Consider the following 26,439-nt stretch of genomic DNA (forward strand, 5'->3'; position numbering starts at 1 on the left):
CAGTAAATTTCTGGGTACAACAAGCTATCATTAATTTATTTTGCTTTAGATTGTTGCAAATTGACAGTATAATATTTTCCTGGGTAACAGCTTTGTTTTCTGAATAATAGTTTGCATGGGTTGAAGATACTTACAGTGCTTGCTGGGTGCACCATGCTTCTGGCCTTTCAATATAAAGCTTAAACAAAAAGGGAGAGCTACCAGAGCAGTTTATCCACAATCCTCCTCTGAAGCGGTGTATTTCACAGTATTATTGTTGTGAAGGTAACCATCAAAGCAGTGAGAAAACCAAGATCCTTATTTTCAAGAGTGAAAAAATCTAACAGATATATATAACTTATAATATTATATATATATAATTTATATATATAAATATTTGCTGTAGGAAACCTAATGCAAGTTTTAAAGTCTTCTATTGCCTTATAATCAGACAGCCCAGAGAGACCAACTGGAGCATCTTTAGGCTGTAATGAACAGTTGCTAAATTTGATGGCTTTCCAGGAAGACAAAATATTTTATGTATATACATCCTCCAGCAGAGTTGCTGTTTGTTTATATTTTTGAGATCAAATAAATCAGTGTTGCTTTCATTGTTACATAAAGTCTGTGCACTTGTGCTTCAGTTAAATTTAGGAAAAGCAAATTCCCTTTTCCTCTGCCACAGACTATACCTAACGGCAAGGCTGTCCTATTTTTTCAGCAGTTTATGAATTGCTGTTGTAGTTGAAGAGCTATGATCTGAAGTTGCTCTTAGAAGGCCCATGTATGTTTTCCTTTCCTAAGGTAAGTGTTAACTCGTCCTGGATCATTTCTTCTTTTAAAGTGTTCACACGGAATGATTCAGATACACATCTGCTGGGACTTTCAAAATGATTTACCAAAACTGTGGCTCACTTTCTTCTACTGACTGAAACCGTGCAAGTTTGAACTAGAGAGATTTATTTATCTAAGAGTATAGCTACTTGTAAGACAAGGGATTATTCCACCACTGAAATTACATTGTTGTCTGTTTTAGTTCCCCTGTCTCTCCTTTGTTTGTATTTTGGTACCAAATTAACTTTCAACATGTCCTCCTGCTTGGTCTTTATCTTGGAGGAATCTGAGTGATTTCCTCTATGACTTCTAAGCATCTGCAATTTTAAAACACAATGTGTTTCAAGATTTTAAAAAAAAAAATCTGTCTCCAAACCAGTGATGGGTGAATGCTGCACATTTTGATTCCCTGACAGCTTCTTTTTGTTGCTACGATATCCATGGAAGTTAAAGAAGCTTTCCACTTTGGTGTTCGGATTTTGTAAAACATGCCAATAAAGAATACAGACAGCTGAGTTGTGGGTAATAGGAACAACTTGCAGAATGTTCAGCCCGTAGTTAAGAAAAGCCTTCCATGTCTTCTGTGCTGGCCGGCAAAAGAATTGAACCAAACGAAAGATACTCAAAGCAACTGATTGGCTCAAATCCTGCTTCAGTCAATAGTGGTCAGGAACTTTGGACAGTAACTTCTAATCATGATGGGTTGTCTTCATTTGTCATTCTTTGAGGGTTTTTAAAGGTATTTTTTGCATTATTCATTTTAATAGAACAGTGCGGATAATGCAGATGCCTTTTTTTTACCCTTATTAATCATCATCTGTAGAGAAAGATTATGTTATTTTTTCCATTTGTACCTGGATTAACAACTGTGTGAAATCCTGTGCTGTTTGAAATAGGTGACATTTTATGTCAGTGTGCTGCCTTCTCCTCTTAAAGACAGAGGTGAAAATGAGTTAATATCTCTTTATATAGAACTAATGGATTAAAATTCCATTGTAACTACTTTCAGACTTCACTGACTTTCATATTACACTTATAAGCTTAATTTTCTCACCCATCTCTGTATGCTATTCAGTTGTATTAATTATTCCATATTGAAAGACACTACTTGATAATTAGTTGGCTGTATAATTTGAAGCAAATGCTGTAGTGACTCTTGCCTTTCTTTTTATTCAGAAATCATCTGCAAGCAGTTTTCTCAAAAGTACTATTTACAGAAAATTATTTACCCGGTAGTTGTACTGGAGGAAATACGGTCACTCTCAAATAATTTCTAAAGCTGATTGTGTGTATTTAATATTTTTTTAATGTATTCTAACTCTCTTGGTTGCCTTCAATTAGACTGATGTATCAATACAATAATTTTGAGTCCTGTAATTTCTTCACCTGAACGAAAGAGCAGAATATATGGATCTAAGAATCAACTACATTCTGCATCGCCTTTCAAGGAAAGGAAAAACTCATGAGTTATTTCTCAGATATTATCTACTTTGTTTTCTTGTTTTCTTGGAAAAACAGCTCAGATGCTTCTGTGGATAGATAGGCAGATGAAACAAATCAAAAGGAATTGACTGCTTTGGAGCACACCTTCTCAAAGCCACATCTTGCAGGCAGACGACTACTTCTGCAAAGTCAAGACTTATCACTGCAACCCTATTTGATTTTCTTGGGCACTTATGGTTGCTCATTTATTTCCCACTTCACTTTTCAGATGTATTTCTGGTCTGCAAGTGGCATTTAATTCTTACACTAACATCTACTGTAAGCACCATGTGCACAACTGGAAATATTGTCAGAACTTAGAAACAGCTTTGTTCCACAATTTGACAATATAGAAAAGCAGCAAGTCAGCCAAAGTTTGTTAGGATTGGGGCTTCTTTTGTGATTCTCCAATTGTAATAATTGAATTTAGGGTTGAAGAAAATAGGTATTTCTCATATGCAGTGAGGTTTTGTATTTGTAACCTGTTCAGAAATTCTCTCTACCCAAACTTACGATCACAGACCTATGGAAGCTTACAAACCAGCAGGTCTTCAGCTGATATCAGAAAGGCAAGAACTTAGAGGGATGCTTATTATTTGCTAACAAAACAGGAGTGACCATTATGGAATGACGATCATATCACATGGAGCTGTGGAACTTCACTAAAAATTAGGGCAGATTCATTTCACTTTAAATCCTGAACTCCTTATTTTTCATGAGGGCTGTATAAATGATTCTGGCTAGAAGTAACCAGTTTGATTCTTCTCCTTATTATTCTCAAAAGCCTACTGAACAAGAACCTGCACAGCAACAGCACATCCAGTTCTGGACAGATGCTTTGCTCAAAAAATGGACCAAAATTTCTATTTTCGATGTTGTGTAACTATAACTGCATTATTTCTTTAAACACATATTAGGACTGTTTGGAATTGGACTGTGTTTTTCCCAGTATTAGAAAACAGATCTTTCACTTGTGTCCCTTACAATTTTGCATCCTCCCAGCACAATTTGTATCTGATATATCAGAGTATTCAATTTTTAGTACTTTGACACCATCAGTTGGTATTTTCAGGAGGATGCTACTTACAGTCTTGGATTTCTCACCCTTCTAAAGAATCATTCTTTAAGGGCTGAATGTGTTTGAACACGCTTTGTAAAGTGTCTGGACATCTTTCAGAAAATAGAAAGTTATATTTAAGCTGTGAGATTGTGATATAATGGCTTAGTAATTGAACTTTTCTGTAATACTGAAATATTGATACTTCAGCTTCTTGCAGAAGTGCTGGTTCGCTTAGAATCGAATACAGTGTTTTCAGTTGGAATGGACCTACAATTATCATCTGTCCAACTGTCTGACTGCTTCAGGGCTGACCAAGTACAGCCTTGCCCAAATGCCTTTTAAATACTGTCAGGCTTGGGATATTGGCTTCCTCTCTAAGAAGCCTGTTCCAGTGTTTGACCATCCTCTCGGTAAGGACATGTTTCTTACTTATTGTTAAGTTGGTTGGTAATAGAGCCTCATTTAAAGGAAATGATGAAATTGTTCATTGGCCACTACATTCATTCTGTTCTAAGTTTATGCAATCTAATCTATGGGTCCTTCTAACACAACTACTCATTGTTCTGAGAAAAAAAAATGCACATTTTTGGGTTTGTGGGGCTTTTCGTTTGTTTCTTTTTTAATGTACATCTACGTTTTTCATGTTACAGTGAAGAAGTGTCTGTGGGCATTTTTTCTGCCACAGGCTCAGGTGTCACACTGGCTAGTGATATGTGAAGGGTAATTTTCTCGTCCGGCACTTAATATCTATCAGAGTTCAGTTGGACTTCGTGTTGCCTGTAGGAGACGCTGACAGCATTGCCATATTTCTGTGCACGTTTGTAGGTTGCTCATACAAGTTATCTGTGAAATACACACAGATCATGCCCCATTTTTTTTTAAAAAAAAAAGCAGAGCCAAGGTACTCAGTGAGAGTTTTCACATTGTGTGAATTCAGTTAATTTTTCCTTATAGCACCTCATAATTTTTCTGAACTGAGATCATTAATCATTCCAAATTGTGTAGAAGTTTGTGTGATAGCTGTAAGACCACCAAACTCTGACCCTGGAGGAAATGAGTTCCTAAAGGTGAAAAGCAAGTGTTTTCTTAATTAAGCCACCTAAGCTGCCTGGTTTTGCAAATATTTATTAACTCAATTCCGATGAAGTCAGATTAGCACTTCTAGCTGCAGAGAATGCTGTTTCATTGGACGACGAGTCCTTGTTTTCAAATCAATACTCAATTTTTTAACACAACAGCAAATTATTCCCCCTATCTGTCTCCTGTGACAACTCTAATTAACTTAATATCTGGATGGTGATGTACAAACACTTTCCAAGTACTTCATTTATAAACACATAGGTAGTAGTTCTTTGTAGCAGGCTGCTGGGGTTTACCATTTTACACTTTTTTGAGTTAACTCTCAATATCCTTTTCAACTTGCTGTGTATAACTGAAAGGTGAGCGAAAATATAGATAACAAAATTTTCTTGATACAGTAAACTTGTATGTTTACTGTATGAGAATATGAGAAGCTGGTACCACAAAGGCTTTCCCAGCCAATGGGATGGAATGTACTCTTGGACTAACAATTGTGTTGGTATGAGTTGAAGAAAAAAATGGGTATTTTGAAATTTCTTCCAGCTGGAGGCCAAACCAGCCCAGAGCAAAACTGGGAGCAGGTCACGCTGGTTGTACTGCCTAGAGTGGACCCAGGCACTTGCCAGAGTGCTGTTGTGTGCTGTAAGCACCTTCTGCCCCAAGATAAACCAGCACTGTTCTTTCTGATTTGAGGATGAATGAGAATGAGAAACGCATGTCCCAGATGGCAAATTAACAGATGGAAGCTCAGAGACTTTTGTTAACATATCAGGATTTGGCCTATACCACAATCCCGCAAGAAGAATGATTGGGTTTTTTTCAGTCCTGAAAGGAATAATAAACGGCTTGAAGGCTGCCTGCCAAGTACTTTGCTAAGTCAGAATTTGAATGTGGGAAATAAACCCAAGAATCTCATGGTCTGACTCAGATTCAGTTTGATCAGCTGTAAAACAGAGCACTGCTTGCTGCAACCTGCCATGAAAAGTAGTTTTGTTTCAGATTAATTTTTCACCTTTGGTTCTGACTGATGCCTTAGGTGGGACAGGAGGAAGATGGAGTAATGGGAAGGGAAGCTGTGACCTAAATGGAATCCTGTGTGTCTGCCTCCTTTCAGCTTTGTCCCATGCTTGGTTTTGGTAAATCCTATTTCTTCTTTATTCTCTCCTAATCTAGAAATTGCCAGCTATGAAAAGGTTGCTAATTTCTGTTTATAAAATGTTCTGCTGGAACTTGGATTAAATGCAGTGCAGCTGGGAGTAGTCACGGCCAAACAATATATAGCATAAATTATATGGAGTGCCTTACTAGATAGCACAATCAACACGAGACTGACAACACAACACGGTTGCACTGTTGTAGCTGACAGCTTCATTATTTCTGCGATGTTCAGCTGGGTAATTTGTTTCTGAGGAATAGCAATGTCTTCTGATGTGTCTAATGCCCTGTATGTACTTTTATAAGCTTTCTGAAGATGGATGTGGTTGCACAAGTTTAGGTTCCTCCCTAGTGAGGAGAACAACTGCAGGAACCATTAGCAAAGAGCTTTCTGCTCGATATAGGTTTTGCAGTAGGGCAGCATTTCTGTCAAGCAATGCTGGTGAGCACCTCTGAAGTGTGTGGGTCACTGAGCATGACAGCTCTTTGATTTCTGGTTTCAAAATATAATGACTTTAAGGATCTGAGGAACTTCTTATATGAAGGTATTTTTGCTTACCTGAATTTATACTCCGAATTATCCCAAAAGACTAAGTAGTGTTTTGTGGCTCAAACACTCCAGACCTGATTCTGTTCCATTGCAGCCAGGGATTAGTAATTATTATTCTCAGGAATTTTCCAATTAAAAAGACTAGGAAAAAAACCGCTGCTTTGTCAAAACCGAACTGTACAAAACCCATGCCATCTTTAATAAATTCTGACCAAACAGTTTTGCTTTCCTGCTAGACCACCTAAACCAGGGTCCACAGCTCCAAGGGACCACTGCCATACAGGCTGCCCCAAAGCTGGAGAAGTCCCAGCCCCTGCATCCCTTCCTGTGGAAGGAATCTGTGCGCCCCAGGCTCTAGTGCAGCTGCACGCTCTGCCCAGAGCCCGGCTCTGCTGAATCCAGGCTATGCTGAGAGGAGCGTAGATTAGGAACCACTGCAAAGGCAGGAAGCCTAGAGGAGCTGGGGCTGCCAAGCGCAGTTTCTTTTCGTCGCTTACATCATGGGTGTCTCAAATATTTCAAAACACTTGGGAAAATTATTTCACTGGGAAATTTTCTAAACTTAGTCCAAACACAATTATTTTTTCTTCACTCACAATTTCAGAATTTCTGGAGTTTGATCACGTCTATGACTGATGAACTGGGAAATATTTGTCTTTTTTATGAATGTACTGAATACTTCTGTGTCTCAGTGGATAATAGATTATTTGCTATGGATGTGGATCAAGAGCACTGGCTCAAGGACCTAGTGAAACAGTAAGACTCAGATCAATATCCTTGAGGAAACACAAAAATACAGGGACTAGGACAGAGAATTAACAGACAAGGCTATGTGTGAAAGATGATGGGTAAATAAGAAGCCAGAGAGGCAGGAATTGCCAAAACCAGAGCTGGAATTTATTACAGTAGCCTATATGTATAAAAGTTTGCAAGGAGAAATAAGTGTAGAAGAAATAAGTGTAAGAAAGATGCTTTTATAGACTTGCTGTGTACCTTTGGCTGTATGAAAAAGCACCTGAAGAACTTGTTTTAAGGAGCAGTGTCGCTTTAACCTCCTTTCTAATAATGGATTTCCAAAATGAGAGAGCATACAGATGCCAGGAAGTTGCCTGGCAGTGCTGCTTCAGGAGGAAGGCTGTAAATCCCATTGCCAGGTATCCGATCTCCCTGGCTACATCAACCACCCCGACAGTGTATGGGATGTCAGATCTGACATTTGAGCACTATTTGTTCTTTTAGGGGAATTGTGGTCAGTCTAAAATACAACTTTATCTCTAGTCATGATCACAGCTTTGCCATTGACTGATTAGGAAGTAAAGTCAGTCTCCAGGGGAAATTTTCAAATCCCAAATGTTTAAGTGAATTTCTTTGCTTCAAACTTCCCACCCAGTTTCCAGGCTACCGGTCTACTGAGCATTTGTCACAGTGGATGCACAGCACCAAAACACGAGGTGACATCAAGCACAGGAGCGTTAGTTTCCTTATGTGGAGGATGTGTTTGATACTGCAACACCCTTTGTATTTAAGTGCTGGACACTGTGTTCTTGGGACAATGTGATACCTGTGTGTGGCTGCTGTTCCACAGATTTCATCAGCTTTTGGAGAGCTGAGGGAAGAGTGCCACCTATTGATTGACGGACTGAAAATGAGTGGCTCCAGCTACCCCTGATTCCATATAGAGCACCTTCTTGAGCTGTTGGGCCTCTGCATCTCATGGCAGAGAGGTTACTGATGTCCAGATGAAGCAAACAGAATTGCTAAATGGAAGTCATGGCCAATGCAATGTGCTGCTTGGCTGCTGAAAGTACCTGCGGTGTATAAAGCTGAGACCACTATGGGGTAAACAGTTTGGTAAACATGTCGGTTAATCAGCCAACTTGGGTGGCCTCTTTAGAAGAAATGCACCACTAAACAGGCATCTTCACAGAAATGTGCAGCTTTAGCAATGGTAATAATGATGGCAGCTTGTGGAATTGGCTCATAATGTGTGCTGCGAGTGGGTAAACCTGTGATCAAACATGGGTGAAAACCTGTTGCAATAGGTTAAGTATTACAAGTACAGCAAACACACTATTCTGTTCAACTAATAATGTTGAATTATGGGCAAGTGAAATATAATAATAAACACCGACATCTTTGAGCCATCTAATGGAATCATCAAAGGCTATGAACTCAGAGGTTTCTGTACAAGATTAGACTAATGTATTTGCTTGCTTGTGTTTTATTGTAAACCGAGTTTTTTGTTTTATGTAGGTCTTCTCTGTTTCCAAAACTAGATGTATTTACACTTGCATTCCTTCATTATTTTTAGTAATTAATTTCATGTTTTTATCATTTGGTAAACTCATGATCACCTTTCTTACCTTACTGAGTGTTGGTTTAGGTCTTCTGGCTTTTGAGCAGTTTAATAATGAACTTAAATTCACGTGACAGGAAGATTAGAAACACGTGTACTTGATATAAACAAACTAATTGTCTTCCATAGAACTAGCTTGGGCAAGAAAACATCTTGTCTCTTATTATTCTGCTAAATAACATTTGGGTATCAATAGAAAGCATTATAAAAAAAGAAAGGGCAGCTTCAAAAGGACTGCTCTGCACCAAGCTGCAGGGTGAAAGCAAAGGAGAGAAGAGTGGGAAACGAAATGAAACATCGCTAGAAAGAGTTTAAGAATAGATTTGTTTCAGTAAAGTCACTTTAGCTTTTTCCCCTGAAAACAGATGGAAATTGAGAATTCCCTCACAAATGAGTTCCATAGACAGGGTCTATACAGATTACATAAATTTAAATCGGGGATTTTGACTCTGAAGAATCATCCCTATTCAGCACAGCACTGAAAATAGATTTTTTTTTTTTATGCTTACATTTAATTTTAACTAATTTGGACGTTTCAGATTTTCAGCTAGCTTTTTTTCTAGATAGTATCCCTGTGTTAGAGAGGTATTTGGTGGTTTCTGAAAGATTTCCAATCTTCCTCCTCTTGGCAAGGAGAGGTGACCTCAGTCAGCTCTCTGCAGCCCGCTGACTAATGACCCTCAGAAGGGGCAGAACAAAAGAGGGAAACTTATACACGTACAGGCAGTGATTTTCATGGTATAGGAGATGGAATCCTGTGCATAGAGTATTATCATAGTGCTGTAATTCTCTGCTGCAGCAATACACATCAGCAGTTGCATTTGCTCTTCTTGTTATGTATTTGAAATACATACCTATGCATATTTATATACAGACACGCGTATGCGTGTGTATGTGCACATAGAAAATCTCTCAAGAGGTGGTTTGGTTTGGTCTGGTCTGGTCTGGTTTGGTTTGATGTGTATCCAGATTGCTTTAAAAAGTACAGAATGAGTTCAGGTCCCAGGAGATAGAAATGTCAGACTCGGGACTAGATTTTGGCTTCAGCTCCTTTGGCAAAAGGATACTATTTGGTAGGAGGTCCAGCACCATTAACTGCGTTTTGAAGGCTTGGGGAATCAGATGGGTCAGCAGCTTTGGGAAGGTTTCCAAAATTTTCCAAAAATCAAGCATCAGGCCTGAATAAATCCAGGGAAATTCTTTTCAGCAGTGTAGCAGTAGCTCTGGTATCCCTGTAAAAACAACCCAAAAATGCCTTTTATGTAGATAATAATGATACCTGACTACTACAGCCCCAGGAATTAGCGTGTCTTAGTTTTTTTCTGTTGCCAGCTGGTACAGGGGAGTGTTCTGGCTACAGGAATTTAAGCCAGTGGGCAGTTCAGGAATGATAACGATTTTCTAGATTGTTGTTTATCATCTGCACTATTTGTAGAATACTGAGGCTGTTATGGTTATTCCATATTCTGACTTTGAAACATCTTTGTGGGTTTCTGCGGGATCCAGCATTTGCATTTTTTGCCCTATAGTAAAACAATTATATTTTCAAATACAACCATTCCATTATTTTGGAAGCTCTGAATGCAGACATCATAGGGTTGGTTTTAGCTGAAACATAGGCATCAATAAAATATGTTTTTCTTATTCATTTAACAATCTTTTTTAAGCGTAACCTGTTCAGGCTGGGAGCTTTCAAATTATCTTGCACATATCCCATAGCTATGGATATAGTCGCTGCTTTTGTTGCCATGATCGCAGACAGCTGTAGTGATAGCTTGCTTGAAGAAAAAATACATCACACACGACATGCATTACTGGACAGAGTGTAGGACTGTGATTCTTTTTTCTCCCTTTTATTGGCTTAACATAAACCTAACTGCTTTAAGATGGATGCATTAATGTCTTTTGCTCATAGTTCATAGCAAATTAATTGCAATCACTGTTTTGTTTAGTCTGGCTGTAATTATTTTTTTCTACTTGCACGCTGTGCTGCTGATCAGTTGTAAGGGATATGAGCTAAAAGCATACAGAAGTCATGGCATCTTTAACTAGGGAGGCGAGAGCTTTCTGTATTTGTCATTCCTATAGCTGCACAGGTAACTAGTACAGAGTTACATTTCACCTGTGATATAACCTATTTGCTTTAAATAGTGTTTTGCACTGAGATCTTATCAGTGATCTTGGACTTCAGCGATTGCTGGTAATAAGCTTTTTCATATCTGATTGTTCATGCAGTCTAAAGAAGAGGCTTACGCGTTCTGCCCAGAGGCTGAAGCAGCAGAGACAGCAAAGCCCATGTGATTCATTGAATGAAGAGAGTGGACAATTACCAGCAACTTGTTCACATTTTGCCTTGGACAGCCTAAGCTGGTAAGTCTGATTTAACTCTTTAATGCATATATTCTTAATTATTAGTTTCAAATATAGAATGTATTTAAGAACATGCATGGTGTTGAACGGTTTGTTGGCTGTTGTGTTTTCCTGAAATCTTGCTTTTACAGCTATGCTGTGTCCTGTTAGTGCACATGTCTGTACAGCACAGCATTATGTGCCATGTACTATACATCGTGTTCTGTAATTTAGATTCTTTTTCCTTTCTCTGCAATATGATTTTAAAAGGATATTAATATTAAGTCACTATTTGCCAATCAAAAATAAAAAGAAGCTTTTATAAGGGTGACTAATTTATATTCATTTGTATTTGAATTTGACTTTTAAAGCACTCTGATGTTGGGGACGAAGATGGTTATTTCAGCGCTTAGAAGCACAAGTAGAAATTCAGTCACAAAGATTAAGTTACGGTGTGTGTAGCATGAAGTGTGTGTTGGAAGGCTTTGATCACCAGTTTCGTAGATACTGCCACAGAGTGACATTCGCACAGACGAGACTGGTGTGGTGGTTACTTCCAAGGTAGTGCAGTAGCTATTTCCCTAGAGATTCTGGCTATTCGTTATTGGAACCCCTGTCATCAGAGTTTCATTTTGCAGTTTTTAATTCTTGGAAATGCAATCTACTGTTAATTATGACTAGTTATAAGAGGAGCTGCTGTTATTCTCTCTAGTTTTCTTTTTTATTCTCTCTATCTTTTACTGAGAAACCTTGTAACCTGCTGCTTGTTGTAGTTCTTGACTTGCCATGGGAACGGCAGATCACATAGGGCTACTCCACATACAGACTGTGGTGAGAAGTCCTTATCATTCCATACTGAACTACACTGGGTGTATACAGAGGCTTCCATGGGCAAAAATCTCTAAGGATCAGTTCTGCACATCATCTGTTTCTTAACTCTTCGCCTTTGGTACACTGTATCCGTTTGAGTTGTGACAGTGATATATCCTCAGGCTAAGTGTATTTCCTCTGGGAGATTTGTTATTTCAATCAAGACAATGCACATTTCAGTGATCCACCAGATTGGTGAGGTGAGAACATGGTAGTAAAAAAAAACAAAACAATAACATTAATAACTTTAAAAAGGAACCAAAAACTGATCTTAAAAAACACTTTATGTCTGTAAAAGTAAAATGCCAACATCCAATAAAAACAAGCTTTTGGTCACAGAATCATGAAAATTGAGCTGTCAGTTTTCCTGATTTCTTATTATACATATTTACCCATGATTTCGCCCAATCTTATTTCTACTGCTCTCCCGGGAGTCATTTCTACAGCCTAAAAAGATCACTTCTAGAAAGTTTTCCAGAATATGCAGCTTACCTTTACCTTTTCTTTTTCCATTTCATACCTCACGTGACTAGAAAACATGCCAAGTACAATAACCTTCAGAAGAGTTCTGCATCTCACTCTGTCAGTACATGGGTAAAAAAATGCAGTTCATTTAAGTTATATTATTCCAGCTACTGTTTACTGTTCCATATTTATTCCAGGCACTGTTTCAGGATGTTGATGGTCAGTCTACAGGAAACATTTGCATGTTTCAAGTCATACCAATAAAACTTGTAGAAGTATTACCCTAAGTAACTGAGAATTAAATTATTATTGTTATTATTATATTTGATAAGTTCCTGAGTTGTTTTTAAAGCACTGGAACAGTGGAAGGTGGGTAGTCAGCCTTAGGGGTAATCAGCTATTTCTTAAGCTTATTTTTAACAAATATCTGAAAATAAACTGAACTTTTGAAGCTATGCTAAACAGAGACAGATGTGAATTAAATCTTTTGACCATCTTAAAAAGAATTTTATTTCATGTTTATACTCCCAAATGGTTTCATGGCTGCATCTGTAAAACAAAAGGCTGTCTTCTGAGTTTGTCCAGTATTAAAACTCAACACTTACCAGCATCTTCCATCCAGCAGAGCCTAACCTACACTGACTCCAGCACATGGTTCCAAATAATTCCAGCACGTCTGGAACATTTGTGAGTTGGCATCAGTGATCATAATTCTAGTGTTATGCTCTAGTTTGACATTAACAAGCACCTTCTTTGATTAAAAATATTTTGCTATGTTCCTTGCTTTCCACTCAGCCTCCCTATCCAGTCTGTGCAAGCTTGCTCTTCAGGACAGGGAACAAAACACTTCATTTGAAGAGACTGTGATTTCACTTGTGGGCATTACTGAAATGCATGCAATAATTAAGAGGCAGGTTAATGGTTTGTGTGAGCTTCGCTTTACCTTTTTTCCGTAAGTTCAGAGAAAAGCAGTCCAAAAGGATTGTAAAATTGTTGCTCCTTGCATCCCTAAGAGCTCGTTTCTCCATCATTTCCACTCTTACACATTCATTTCAGGAATGCAACTCACACAGTTCCCTTCTTCTGATTGCACACACAGTTCTAATTTAACAAAATCTTCTCATCACATATGACAATTGTGTTGACTCTGTCTTCATTCAGAGACTTGGTCTCTCTTCAGTACCCCACGAGCTTCAAGAATATGTGAGATTACTAGTGATCAGATACTTTTATGCTCAGGACGTCTGCCTCACTACTGTTTACAAATGAGAAAGGAAGATGTAGACAGCTTATGAGACCTGGGTGGTGTCTTTAATCTTAGGGACCAATTCATGCCAATGAGCAGCCTCAACAGCAGGGCGAGTGTTTAGTAAAGAATGTTTTTATGATTGTAAATAGTTATTAGAGTCTGGTCCTGCAGTCTGAGTTGCTTAGACACAGGCTGAGACCATGAGACCAGAAAGTTACGGGTTTTGTATTCTAGTAGAGACTCTAAAGCCTGTTTCCAGGAAAACATAGTCTGAAAGGATAGCCAGATTTACTGTTACAGCTGTGAGGTCTCCTAGAGAGACATTCTGGCTTATAAATGTGTACACACTCTTGGCAGGGAAAAAGGAAATGTGAAGAAATTGTGCATTTTAGTCACCTTTACACTTAGATCCCTGTGGATAGTTTCCTGTGCTTCCAGTTGGGTCAAATCAGATTCTCAGTTTGCCTTCAGAAAGATGAAACTATTTTCACAGAAAGTATTTCCAGAGGGTGGAATATTAATTCTATTTTTCCTATTGTGGAAAAATTACTGTATTTATAGAGCTGTATTGTTTAATTATAATGCCTATCAGGCTAGGCAGTCTTAGGGAAAGGAGGTGGTCTATCTTGGAAGAGTTTGTAGTCTAGATGTACAGGCAAACACAGAGAAGGATAAAGTTACGCAATATATAGACAAAACTAGTGTCTGTTCACTAACTGAGTAGAAAAAACTATTCCGTATGAAACTATAGAGACTAACACTTAGGATCAAATTATTTTAACTGTAAAATATAGCGTGTAAGGTGTATGTTTGCAATAACCTGGGCACTAGTTGGCCATAGATATTTTAGACTAAAAATGTGCATATGCATACAACAGCACCTAGGTTTTCTGTGTTTCAGCTGTTATTTGTTAAAACATAATGCCTTGAGAGTCCTGGTCACAGAGCAGGTTCCCTCCCTCCCAAATGTTCCTCAAAACTCTAACAGAAAGCTATTTTGTGTAGCACTGGACTTTCATTTAGATGAAAATGCATCAGCATTTGATGCAAACGAAACGTAAGCTCATGCACTATTTCTGCCATAGCTTGTGATGAGTTCCATGTGACTAATCACATAAAGAGCAATTTTCCATTGAAAATGCCCAAAAAACATGCTTCTGAGTGTTCAAAAACTATATGTGAATGTGGGTTTTGCCCTAGAAGTCTTGCAATGTGCTTTTCAACGATACAGTTTCAATCAGTTAGTGTGGCAAAACCTTGTTAAATGGCTGTTGTTTTTCTTCTAGAAACTACTTACTGAAAATGACACAGCAAATGCATAACTTAAGTCTCCTCCAGACAAAGAAGAACAGCATGCCATCCTCTCCAAATGCTGCAAAGCGGTTGTATCGGAACCTGTCAGAAAAGCTGAAGGGGAGCCATACATCCTTTGATGAAGCATATTTCAGAGCTCGATCTGATCGACCTAGTCTCCGTAAGACCTCAATGGTAATTACTTGGTATTTATCACATTGCCAATCTATTGTCCTATTAATATCCTTAATCGGTTTGCTTTTGATCTGTGCAATTTTCATCATCTCACTTAATCTGTTCCCTGATCGATGCCGTACATTCTTCCCAGACTCACCATTTATGATCTTGTGTCAAAATGGTCTGACCTTCTTGAAGGCTCAAAGAAAGCTCCCTTAACTCAGGTGGCTATATTTCAGGAGTAAGGTCTCAACTTGGCACTAATGAGACAATATGTGGATTAGATAAATGCACACAAGTCTTTCTCTTACAAGAAATGAAGAAAAAGTATTTTGAGAAAACCTAAGATGATTTTAAGAGATGTTTCCATTTTTTCCAACAAAGCAAGTGGAGCTTCTATGCTGTGAAAGATAAATGCAAAGTTGCTCACAGACTGCAGAGATGTTCACTAGTTAAGACCACTGAAAAAGGAGCTCACACATAGAGCAGTCCCTGTGACCAGCGGTCCCTGTCACAGAAGACAGCTGAGCACTACAGGAAAGCATACATTCATCATCTGGACTTTAAACTCACACGTGCTCCTATTTATGCCAGAGTTGGTGAAGTTACACAACATACAGCACATACATTTTGAAGACTGGACTATGTCCCTGAAATAATAGCATAGGGTAAGTTCAAGAGCACAAAAGAATCTTTTCTGTTTGCTGGAGGCAGATGAAACTGCTGCTGATATTGGAACAGACACATCCTTCAACTTCTCCTGTGAATTATTTTAAGGGAAAGAGCTCCTCTCCACTTCTGAAGAGCAATGACTTATGACAGTGTCTGTGAATGTGCCAGGAGACGTCTCCTGGAGCCATCACTCTGCTGCACTAACACAGACATGTAGCACAGTTCAGGGCTGAACTCTGAAAAAGGTTGGGCCAGATAATAAAAATATTACATTTTGACAGAAGAAAAAGCACACTCTAGACTTCTAACACTCACAAATCTTTGTTACATATGAGACAAATTAAGCAAATCAATGCAAGAATTGAAAATAATTTTTAACTCAATTGAATGATCCTATCCCCTAGGGTCACTCTTGAAGTCAGAGGACCCATGCGTGCCCCGTGGAAGACCTAAGCAGAAACGTAGCTTGAGAGTATTGGAGAGTCAAGAGACTGTTGTCTCTCGAGTGAAGAAAGCTTATGACCTGAAGAAAGCGGATCATGTCTCCTTCCTCTCAGCTCTGCCAGAACCAATAGGTTTTGTTTTACAGAAGGAGAAGCCTAAAATCCAAACAGGGCTTTATAGCTGGAGAACAGCATTTTCATAGTAGCTACCAGCTGGGCTTTTGAGATACTGGGTTTCCAGATGCTTTCAGTTTGTAGGGAGCATTTGAATTTGGGTCTCTAAGTATGAGCTGTGGGAAAAGACACTTGAGATGAATATTTTAGCCACTATCTTTCTTGCTTTTTTCTTTTCAACTGCAAGCTTATGCATGACTAAGCGAGTGAAAGAGAGGAGAATAAACCAGTGCTGGGGGACATGCCAGAGCAGACTGACACATAGACTGAATGAATGCCAGTTTGTTAGCATATCTTCTGACCGGTGTTTCCCTAAATACACAATTCAAATCACATATTCCTACAAATATGAGGTCTTCTGTCACACTTAGCTAATGAGAAGAGAAATGGCAAACGAGCATAGCCCAAAGACTGAGGAGCAGTATGCTGCTTCCAAGGCTCAAGCCCTCTGCTTTCCACACAGCGAACACCTCGCAGTATCACTTCTCTCCCTTTTCAGTCCAGATCCGTCAGGCGGTGGGAATGCTTATTTAATCATAATTAGGAGAATTAAATTTACGTTGGGATATGGGTGGTGGTTTAGTGGGATATAGACTCACTTGTGCTGACTCTGTTTCCCTCAACCCACTACACTGCCATGGGAGTGACACAGCTCTTGTCACCACTGGCCTACAGTGAAGACAGGTACCGCTAGGTGTTACCAGTCTTTGGACTGAGCTGTGTCCACAGCAGTCGGTGAACAATCCCATTCAACTCAAAAGGCTTTGGGTCCCATTCTTTCCATTCTGCCTCTTGTTTTCACAGTTTTCCCTAGAAATAAATTGCAAGGAAATGATCAGTGGAGGGATGGAAATATTCCAGGTCAAGTTGCTAGCTGGTGTATTTTCTAATCATTGAGTTTCTGTGCTGCAGAGCTAAGCCGACAACTAAAATCATGTCTGCAGACAAGTGAACAACATTTGTTAGGATTTTTTTTCTTTCAGCTTTGGCTAGTGAAGAGTTTTCTTTTCATTCTCTCTTGCTGTGCAACACTTTCCATTCAGTAAATTGTTGTCTTGCTGCAGACATAGCAATGTCCCAAAATAGCTTTATTCTTGAATTCATGTTTATCAAAACAAGCCTTTGCAGAAACTACTTTAATGTTTTTTCCAACTCCAGTAGCACATAGTGGACTTTTTCAGTCAAACCTAGAGCAAATATCTTGAAAGGGGCACTTCATTTTAATTAAGCTACATAAGATTGCATTTCTAAACACTCCGGCACTGAATCACTTACTGGAACATGGTTATTACTTACTGCAAAGCAATACTGTAGTCCTTTTCAGTATATACATTTGTGCATCAGAGTAACACCTAAATAAATTAATCACATGGCAGAGCTGTCTGGCTAATGGTTAGAGCCTGCAGGACTGAGTAAGGGAAAAAGCAATGTGAAAACTGCCTCTAAACTTCACCTGATCACTTGTGAGCATGATTCAGTTTCTCTTTGACTTCAGTGGGTTTGTCTTTTCAGATCACAAGAAAGCTATCTGCTAAATGTAAGCAAAGGCAGAAATCAGAAGGCTCTTGTTAGTATTTGTGACAGTACCAGCTGGTGGAAAATCAAGCACATGGATCTGAAGATACACCCTGTCTCACTCCCATTTGAATTTCTTACTCCTGGGCTGCAGATGTCTGAATAAAGCTGCACAACATGAGAGTCTTTTCTGTAGAACAGGATCAGGCTTTTGTGGAAAACAATATAATCTGCCTGTAGGAAAGGTGGGGTGGGGCTCTTGATCAGGGAGTGCAGGAATACAGGGGGAATGGTTTTGAGCTGAGGGAGAGGAGATTTAGATGAGATCTTAGGAAGAAATGTTTTCCCTGCGAGGGTGGGGAGGCCCTGGCCCATGTTGCCCAGAGCAGTGGTGGCAGCCCCATCCCCAGAGGGGTTCCAGGCCAGGTTGGATGGGGCTCAGAGCCCCTGATCCAGTGGGAGGTGTCCCTGCCCATGGCAGGGGGGCTGGAACTGGATGGGCTTGGAGGTCCCTTCCAACCCAAACTATTCTGTGATTCTATGACATTTCTGTTTTCTGATTTGAAAGAAACTGTTTGGAGAAAAGTTGGTCAACTGTATAGAATGCTTTTCTGGATTTAGAGAGCTGGGCTCAATGCAGACTTTCAAAGGGGATGATTTACTAGCATGGCTGAAAACTGGGTAGATCTTTTGCTGTCTCAACAGGCTATTTTTCGTCTGAAGCAGATATAGGATGATTAGATGCATACTGCTGTGTGGCTGAGGGATGCCCATTTGCCTAGTTACAAAAGCCATATCGCAGTTCCCATATTTTTATGCTTTTTCAAATTACGATATTGGCCAGCATATTTCAGCCTATTGCTTGTGTCTGAATTGTTCATTTGGAAAACGTAGTATTTGCAATTTGGTCTCATAATTGTTTGGATTGGATGAAGCAGCCCATCAAATTCATGCTCTCTTTCTTGTTGAAATCAGTGCAGCTTTTTCAATGAGATTCCTAATGAAATGAAGAAATAGAAATTTGCTTTTATTTTTGCCCTTTTGATGAAACATTCTTGCCAACAGATTAGCTGGCAAGAGTGTTCATGAGGAATTAATTTACACTTAGATTCTGTTCAGCAACTTAAGGCCAACATTTCAGAAATACTTTAGGTATTTCACTTGGCAAGAAAAAAATCCAAAGATGCATTTTCAAAGGCATCTAAGCAGGTCTAGATCTTGATAACTGAATCCAAATACAACAATTCAAATCAAAGTTTTAAAAATAACTCTACAATAATCATTCATGTATGTAAAATCTGTTGTTAAAGTGAGTGTGTATATGTTTTAAAAGGACCAAATGCTCATCAGCCATAGTATTGAGTTAATTTCAGCTATAGTACTGAACTTACACATCTTTTTTTATATTATGTAACAGGGAATTTTTGGTTTTATATAATGCAAGGAACTCCTGAGATGTAGTGCAAGATTTATTGAGTTTCGCACAAGATGGGTATTAAAGCCAAATAAAGATATTGAGCACTCAGGGTAGTGCTCTACAAATGCTAACTCATTGAAACTTTATGCACGTTCATGAAGTCAATTAAAAGATAAATCTGTTTTCAGAAGGGGGAAACCATGTTTGTATTCTGCACCACAGAGGTGGAAAAGGGAACCTAGAAATGCCCAGTTTCCTGTCCCAAGCTGGCACCACCAGCCTGTCCCTGAGTAACATCCTGCATTTTAGGAGATGAAAAGTGTTTTCCAGCAGATCAACCTCTTTCAGAAAGTGCTCTTTGAGTGCTTGGGATATGCCAAATAGAACTGCATCAGTTTAAAAAGGAAAATGAAGTTTCAATGTGGCTGAAATGTTAATTTCTAATCACAGTAGAAGTCTGTTTCAATTAAATATTTATTTCATATCATAAGTAATGCATTATTATGTAAGAATTTTCTTTGTGTTTCCTCTGTTCCAGTTTCAGGATGCAGGAAGCCAGTTTACATCATCTATCTGGATCCCTTGCTCTCTTCTCTGTGCATTTCTTTAGTATGCCCATTGGCACAATACATCTTAGGTAGATCTCAGTTCCTTGATGTGACCACATGCCGAGATCTCCTTGCTTAGCTGGGCCTCTTGCTTCTACTATTTCATTCTTAAGAGGAAGAAAACTATTGGGTAATTAGGGTAATGGGACACTAGGAGAGAATTTAAAGAATCTTGATGAATAATGTGTCATTACTGCAGGCTCCGGAAGGTTGTTCTCATCTTGGCCATCGTGCTACTCTTCTGCACCTGCTTCTCATCAGTTCAATTAAGAAATGATAGGTTCTTTTATCTCTTTGACATTGGTAAGGAAAAGGTTCAGTGGTTCTTCCTGCTTGAGAGTCAGTGCCATCTGTGTGCTTGGTTTGGCTGCTTATGGTTCTCTGCTGTTCAGACACATCACTTTCTGGACATGTACACTGGACAATCTATTTTTTCAGTCTCATTTCCAGTTCTCTATTTAAAGACTATAGATTTCAAAGCTGCTTTAGTTACAAGCTTAGTCCAAAAGTATGAACACATTGAAACAGCTGAAGTTCTTGAGTGAACGGTAGCTATCTCCAGCCCACACTGGAACTCCGAAAGTTTTTCTTCAAAATAGCTGGTTTGATTTGGATTTTGATCATCTGAGTTTGTAGACTTTTAAATTTTGAGTTTGAAAAACTCAATAGTTCAAGACTCTGCCAAAATCAGTCTTTCATTCAGTTTCACACTGAAAACGTATGATACTGCTCATTAGCATTGTCAAACACTGCCAGAGGCTGCCCGTGGAAGTGGAGTTACCATTCCTGGAGGAGTTTAAAAGCTACGTGGATGTGGTGCTTAGGGTTTAGTGGTGGAGTTGGCAGTGATGGGTTAACGGTTGGACTTAGTCTTAAAGGTCTTTTCCAACCTAAATGATTCTGTGATTCTCTACAGTTTCATTACAGGACAGACATCTAAATAAGCATGCATTTGCTTTGCATGGCTTTGAATATCACTGGGACATTCCCACAGACCTGAAACGAGTTCAAGCACACAAGCCCAGACGCAGACCCAGTTCATTTTTACTGCAAACATTTTCCATGTTTCTAGCTGAACCTAAGCTGGGGCTGGAGGATCAGTATTTGATCGCAATCTCAGAAAACATATTTTCTGTTTATTTTTAAAACACTGACATTTGAAAAGTTTTACTGAATTTCTGTTTTTATTGATACACAGAATTTCCAGTGCAATGAAGCTATGTTTGAGGCCGTGGAACAGCAAGATCTGGATGCTGTTCAGATTCTTCTTTATCAATACACGCTGGAGGAGCTGGACCTGAACACACCGAATAGTGAGGGACTCACTCCTTTGGATATTGCCATTTTGACAAACAATGTTCCCATCGCTAGGACCCTTCTACATGTTGGGGCAAAGGAAAGCCCACACTGTAAGTAAAGAACACAAATTTACTTAGATAATTGTAGGAGATCAGGTTTGCTGCTGTTTGAGGAAATTAATTACATCACACACAAAAATTGCCTGGTCTTATATAAAGATTACTATACCAGAATTAAACCACAGTGCTGCAAAACATGCACAGCAATATCTGCTTGATGAATGTGCGCTTGGTAGATCTTTTTCATTCTCTAAGTCAGATCCACCAGCTGATGAATCAGGTTAAGTTTCTAATGTGATTAACAGAGGCAGCTGAGTTAAGATCAGTATTGGGAAAAAACTTTAAAAATATGGAAAGAGGAACTGAATGAGTGATTCAAAGATCATGGTGTGAAATATGGTGTTTGTCATCAAAAATGAAGGGATGATGGGTTGTCTAGACTGGTTTGGTTTGGTTATCCTTTTGATTTTGGCTATGATGCTTCCAGGAGACAGATTGTGTTGAAATCTACCATTTCCATTACCACAGACTTCTCACTCCTAGTCTTCAAATGGCCTAAAATCCCACTACAATAAGAACATCAAATTTTTGCAGAACCAGAAAATATCTAAGCAATAAACAAACCTCCTCCCTTTAGTGGAATACCAATATTGCTTATAAATAACTACATATTGTAGTTATAAAACTATCCTTTGTATTCCTTCATGGACATTTTTATGCACAATTTGCAGGTTAGAGGGTGACTTACCAACCCAATTAATCAACCGTATACCATGACACAAACTCTGACGCCTTACTCGTGTCTAAAAATACACCAATGTATGTGAATTTGTTTTAAACTGTCAATGCCTATATTTAGGACATTCCCAGCAAGGCCATAATGAGACTGTGTTTGAGGGGTTCGGCCACTGCAGACTCTGCCATTAATTTGAAGTTAGTTAAATTAACAACATTTAGTGCTGGCATGTCAATCTCGGTGCTCCAGGAAATTGCACCTTGAGGCTACTAACATTGCCAGTTTTTTCACTGGAGAGTGTGTGTGCATGTGTGTGTGTGTTGAGTTTTTTCGCCAGACCCTCAGTGTTGGTACACCTTTATTGCTTTTCTATGTCCACAGCACTTATATTATCATTTATTCTGGCCTCCTTTAACCTTCCCTGGAGATTTTTGCATAGTGTAGCTGCTCAGTGAAAAGAGTTTTTTAGTTTTATATTTATTTGTTTATTTTTCTGTCATGGTTCATGACTGAGGCTTTAAAAAAAAGTGTGACAGCATTTAGAGTACATGATTGACTGCTGAAGCAACATTCATTAACCATGACAAATCTAGAGGAAAACACAGTCTTGAGTGTTCTAAACAGCAGTAAAAAAGACTAAACTAATTTTTCATTGACCTCATCAGTAAATAAATGCAGTCTGATGGCGAGCAGGGGCAATCATAAATTAGTATTCATTTCCTGTAATTAATGCAAACATGCCTATGAACACAGAGAATATGAATATATAACCACCTCATTTCCATTTCAAAATATACCCACCAAATTTCCACTTCACTTATCTTGATTTTTAGTTTTTCTGATTGAAATAATTGATGAAGAGTTCTCAACAAAAAGTAAATGATTGTTTTAGGGTTTTTTACCTTAAGGGTTTATGGTTGCTATTTGAGAGCAAAATGCAAAATGTTATTTTCAGCACTTGAAACAAAGGTTTCCAGCATCTTGGTATGTGGCTTCACTCTTGTGGAATTGATAGCAGTCACTTTGTATTTTCTCCAGTCTTTCTGCTTCACTTTCTGTACTTAACCAGCCCTGTAGGATGAAATCCTTTCTGTTCCTATGATCTCAGGGCTGCAGGAACATGAGCCAGCACCCAGCAGGAGCATTTTCACTTCTCTAGGGTGGGCAAGGATGAATGGGAGGGGATTTCAAGGTAAAATTATGACTCACTCCAGTTTTGGGACAGGACAGAAGCATCTGTTCATCTGTCTGGAAGTGTATGGGGTGGATGCACTGATTTGGGAGACTGAATTCCCCATTCCAAGTGCACACAGAAAGCTTCCTATGGAGAAGCCTCTTGCTTTTCCACTATGCTACTCACAGTGATCCAGCTGAAATCTCATTGTAGTCCTGTCATGGTTTAACCCCTGCTGGCAACTCCGCACCACCCAGCCGCTCGCTCACTCCCTCACAGTCGGATGGGAAAGAGAATCTGAAGGGTAAAAGTGAGAGCGCCTGTGGGTGAGATAATGTCAGTTTAAGAGGTAAAGCAAAAGCCACGTGCACAAGCAAAGCAAAGCAAGGAGTCCATTCACCACTCCCCATAGCAAGGCAGGTGTGCAGCCATCCCCAGGGAGGCAGGGATCCATCATGAATAACGGGTACTGGGGAAGACAACACCTTCTCTATGAATATGCCCTCCTTCCTCCTTCTTCCACGGCTTCTATGCTGATCACGACATCCTGTGGTGTGGAATATCCCTTGGGTCAGTTGGGCTCAGCTGTCCCGGCTGTATTCCCTCCTGACTACTTGTGCAACCCCAACACTTGCTGGTGGGGTGGGATGAGGAGCAGCAAAGGCTTTGACCTGTGTAAGCACTGCTCAGTGATAACTAAAACATCCCTGAAGTACCTACACTGTTTCCATCACAAACCCAAAGCAGAGCCCTATCCCATCTACTAGGAAGAACATTAACTCAATCCCAGCTAAAACCAGCCCAAGTCCCTAACTTAATGCTGCAGAAAAGAGGATCTGGAGGACTGATAGCTTCCATGTATGTCACCCGGGATTTCTGGAATAAGAAGAACAGCACATAATGAAATAGAAAGTAAAACTGTGATCTTCGTTTCCATGTGGAGCTCTGACTGTGCAAATCTTAACAGGAATCCAACATCTGTTAAACACAAAGACCAGCAATAACATTTAAAATATTAATTTTGTTGAAGAGAAGGTAAAGTCCACTGTGTTGTCTTCTCAGTTATTCTTATTCATCATATACCCACGATTTAGCTTGTCTTGTTCATGTGAACCCAAATAAAAGTAAGATTGAAATTGCCAGTGCCTGATTGGATACATTTCCAAGACCTGAAAATTGTGGAACACTCTTGATTAAACAGACAGATCCAGATCCTTAGTGAGAACTTCAGCCAATGCCAGTTCTCAATCACCTGAAGTTCTGGCACATTAAAATCTCTCTCGGTCCCGCGGTGCTACCAGATGTGTTGCATGCTTATTGTAGGCATGAGTCCATGAAACCATATTACCTCTGGCCTCACAGTAGACGGGCAGGTCTGAGGATACCGGGACATTCCAGTAAGCCTGGCCATCTGTCTCTGATGTCCATATGAAGAACTATCAAACTTCAAGAAGGATGGCTTCAAGCCAGCTTCTAAAAGCAAAGTCTTAGAGACAAACGTTCTTCAAAAACAACCTTTTGGATGTGAGAGACACTGAGTAATTCTTTGCTCTCCTCCTGTGGCTCTAAAGATCCCATGACACTTTTCACATTAATATGTAGGTTTATTCTTAGACTCTGCTAAACTTTGATCGTGATGCTGTTATGAGAGATGGAGGGCAAGTTAAAACTAGAGGTTTAGCTTGGATAAAACAAACACCTTTTTCACTGTAAGGACAGTAAAGCAGTGGAACAGGTTGCCTGGAGTGGTTGTAAAGCCCCCATCCTGGGTAGTTTTCAACACCAGGCTGCATAATTCCATCACTAATATGGTCTGACCTCATAGCTGACTTTATTTTGAACAAGAAGGTTGGACTAGAGAAGATCCTTTCCAATTTGATTTGTCTCATAATCTTGGCTCATGTGGTGTTTGGATGTCAAAAACCTGTCAGAGTCCTGGCCCTTTATATGGTTCAGTTTGATGTTTTCAGAAACGTCTACTGCTCTTGGCTTATGCAAAGGAATAACTGGAGCATCATGTGCAAGAGCCATACTGCTCCAGGAAAGCCCTTGGGGAAAGGAAGAGCCTGACGGTGCCCAAGTAGCAACTCCCAATCATTGCTAAGAGTAGCTGCTTGTGCCACAGCAGTGTTTTCAGTAAACAGGGGCCTTTCAAGTCAAGACCATCTTAGAGTGCTTCTGCAAAAATACCAGATGCCAAAGTAGGGGTTGGATAGAAACCAAATGCTTTGTTAGTTTAGTTTGGTTTTAATATTCCATCAATTTAAAACTTACACGTGATTTCAGTCTAATTAAGACATTTTTAAGCATATGAAAAACATTGAAGATAAAATTTGCTCAATTTATTTATGTCATTGATCCCATTTAAGACTTAAACAGTCTAAACTGGCACACTCTAATCCACAAGAAAACTACCAGAAGGCAGAGTGTTCAAGGATTTGACCTTGCATGTTTCATACCAAAACACATAAGGCCAGAGTTTTGTCAAGTAAGTCCATCAAGTAATTACTTACTTTTGCCTTTTCTTGGTAGTTATTAACACGGAAAGCAGGTCAGCACATCTGAGTACATTGGTCCAGGAAGCACAGCAGCGAGTTACCGAATTATCTGCACAAGTGATGAACGAAGGCCTTGGTGCAGACAGCACAGAAAAAGAGAAGCAGCTGAAAGCGTGGGAGTGGAGATACAGGCTCTACAAGCGCATGAAGGCGGGCTACGAACACGCTAGTAAGTAGAACAAGGTAGTCACAAAATTCAAGACAAGAACTCTCTGCCTTTGTTGAGCAAAGGGGTTCTCATCAGCTGATCCTCGCAGCACTGCTGGGAAGCAGACGAATGTTAGGGTGGAAAAACTGAGGTGCATGATTGAATTCCCTTCCCAAGAGTGAGGAGGAAATTGATGCTAGAACAGTAGGGGACCAAATATCTGAGAGCAAGAAGCACATTGCTCCTCTAGGAGCGGCTGCATAAAACTGATGAGACCTCCAAACTCTTGGTTCAGCATCTAATAATTCTGTCCTGTCTATTTCTCTTCGTATCCTAGATCTCATTTAATGTGTTCAGAATTTAAAATAGGATGATTAGAAAAGAATATATGAATAGGGAGGAAGAGAGATGGGGACATTTGCCTTTTTTCTGTTGTAATTTGACTTTTTTAAAAAAATACATTCTGTTTTAGAAGAACGGAGTTGTTCTAAATATTTGATAAAACAATGGAATTCCATTTTACATATAACAATTATAAAAACTTAATCTTATTTTTGGCATCTACATATAACCTTTCATAAGCTTAGTCCCAGATTGGGCCACTTTAAACAGCTCCACAAGTGATTCTGTTTCCAAAGAAAATGTGAGTTTGGACCCAGGGGAGGGAGTAAACAGGGCTAAATTGTTTCATGTGTAGATCTTTTAGCTTTATCCTTTCCAATGAAATACAATCATTG

At 39.2% G+C, this 26,439-nt stretch overlaps 1 protein-coding gene across 1 annotated transcript in view; it reads left to right on the plus strand.

Annotated features, from left to right (window-relative positions):
• Positions 1 to 26,439, plus strand: part of ANKFN1 (ankyrin repeat and fibronectin type III domain containing 1) — a 99,787-nt gene that overhangs the window by 27,363 nt on the left and 45,985 nt on the right. Inside the window, exons 2-5 of the mRNA XM_054083764.1 lie at positions 10,732 to 10,866; positions 14,716 to 14,917; positions 20,927 to 21,137; positions 25,529 to 25,723. Of these exons, the coding sequence (XP_053939739.1) occupies positions 14,732 to 14,917; positions 20,927 to 21,137; positions 25,529 to 25,723 (592 nt within the window). The 5' untranslated portion in view covers positions 10,732 to 10,866; positions 14,716 to 14,731. The remainder of the gene's footprint in view (positions 1 to 10,731; positions 10,867 to 14,715; positions 14,918 to 20,926; positions 21,138 to 25,528; positions 25,724 to 26,439) is intronic.

Source organism: Cuculus canorus, chromosome 18 (genome assembly GCF_017976375.1).
Source record: "Cuculus canorus isolate bCucCan1 chromosome 18, bCucCan1.pri, whole genome shotgun sequence".
In the NCBI taxonomy this organism is placed as follows: Eukaryota; Metazoa; Chordata; class Aves; order Cuculiformes; family Cuculidae; genus Cuculus; species Cuculus canorus.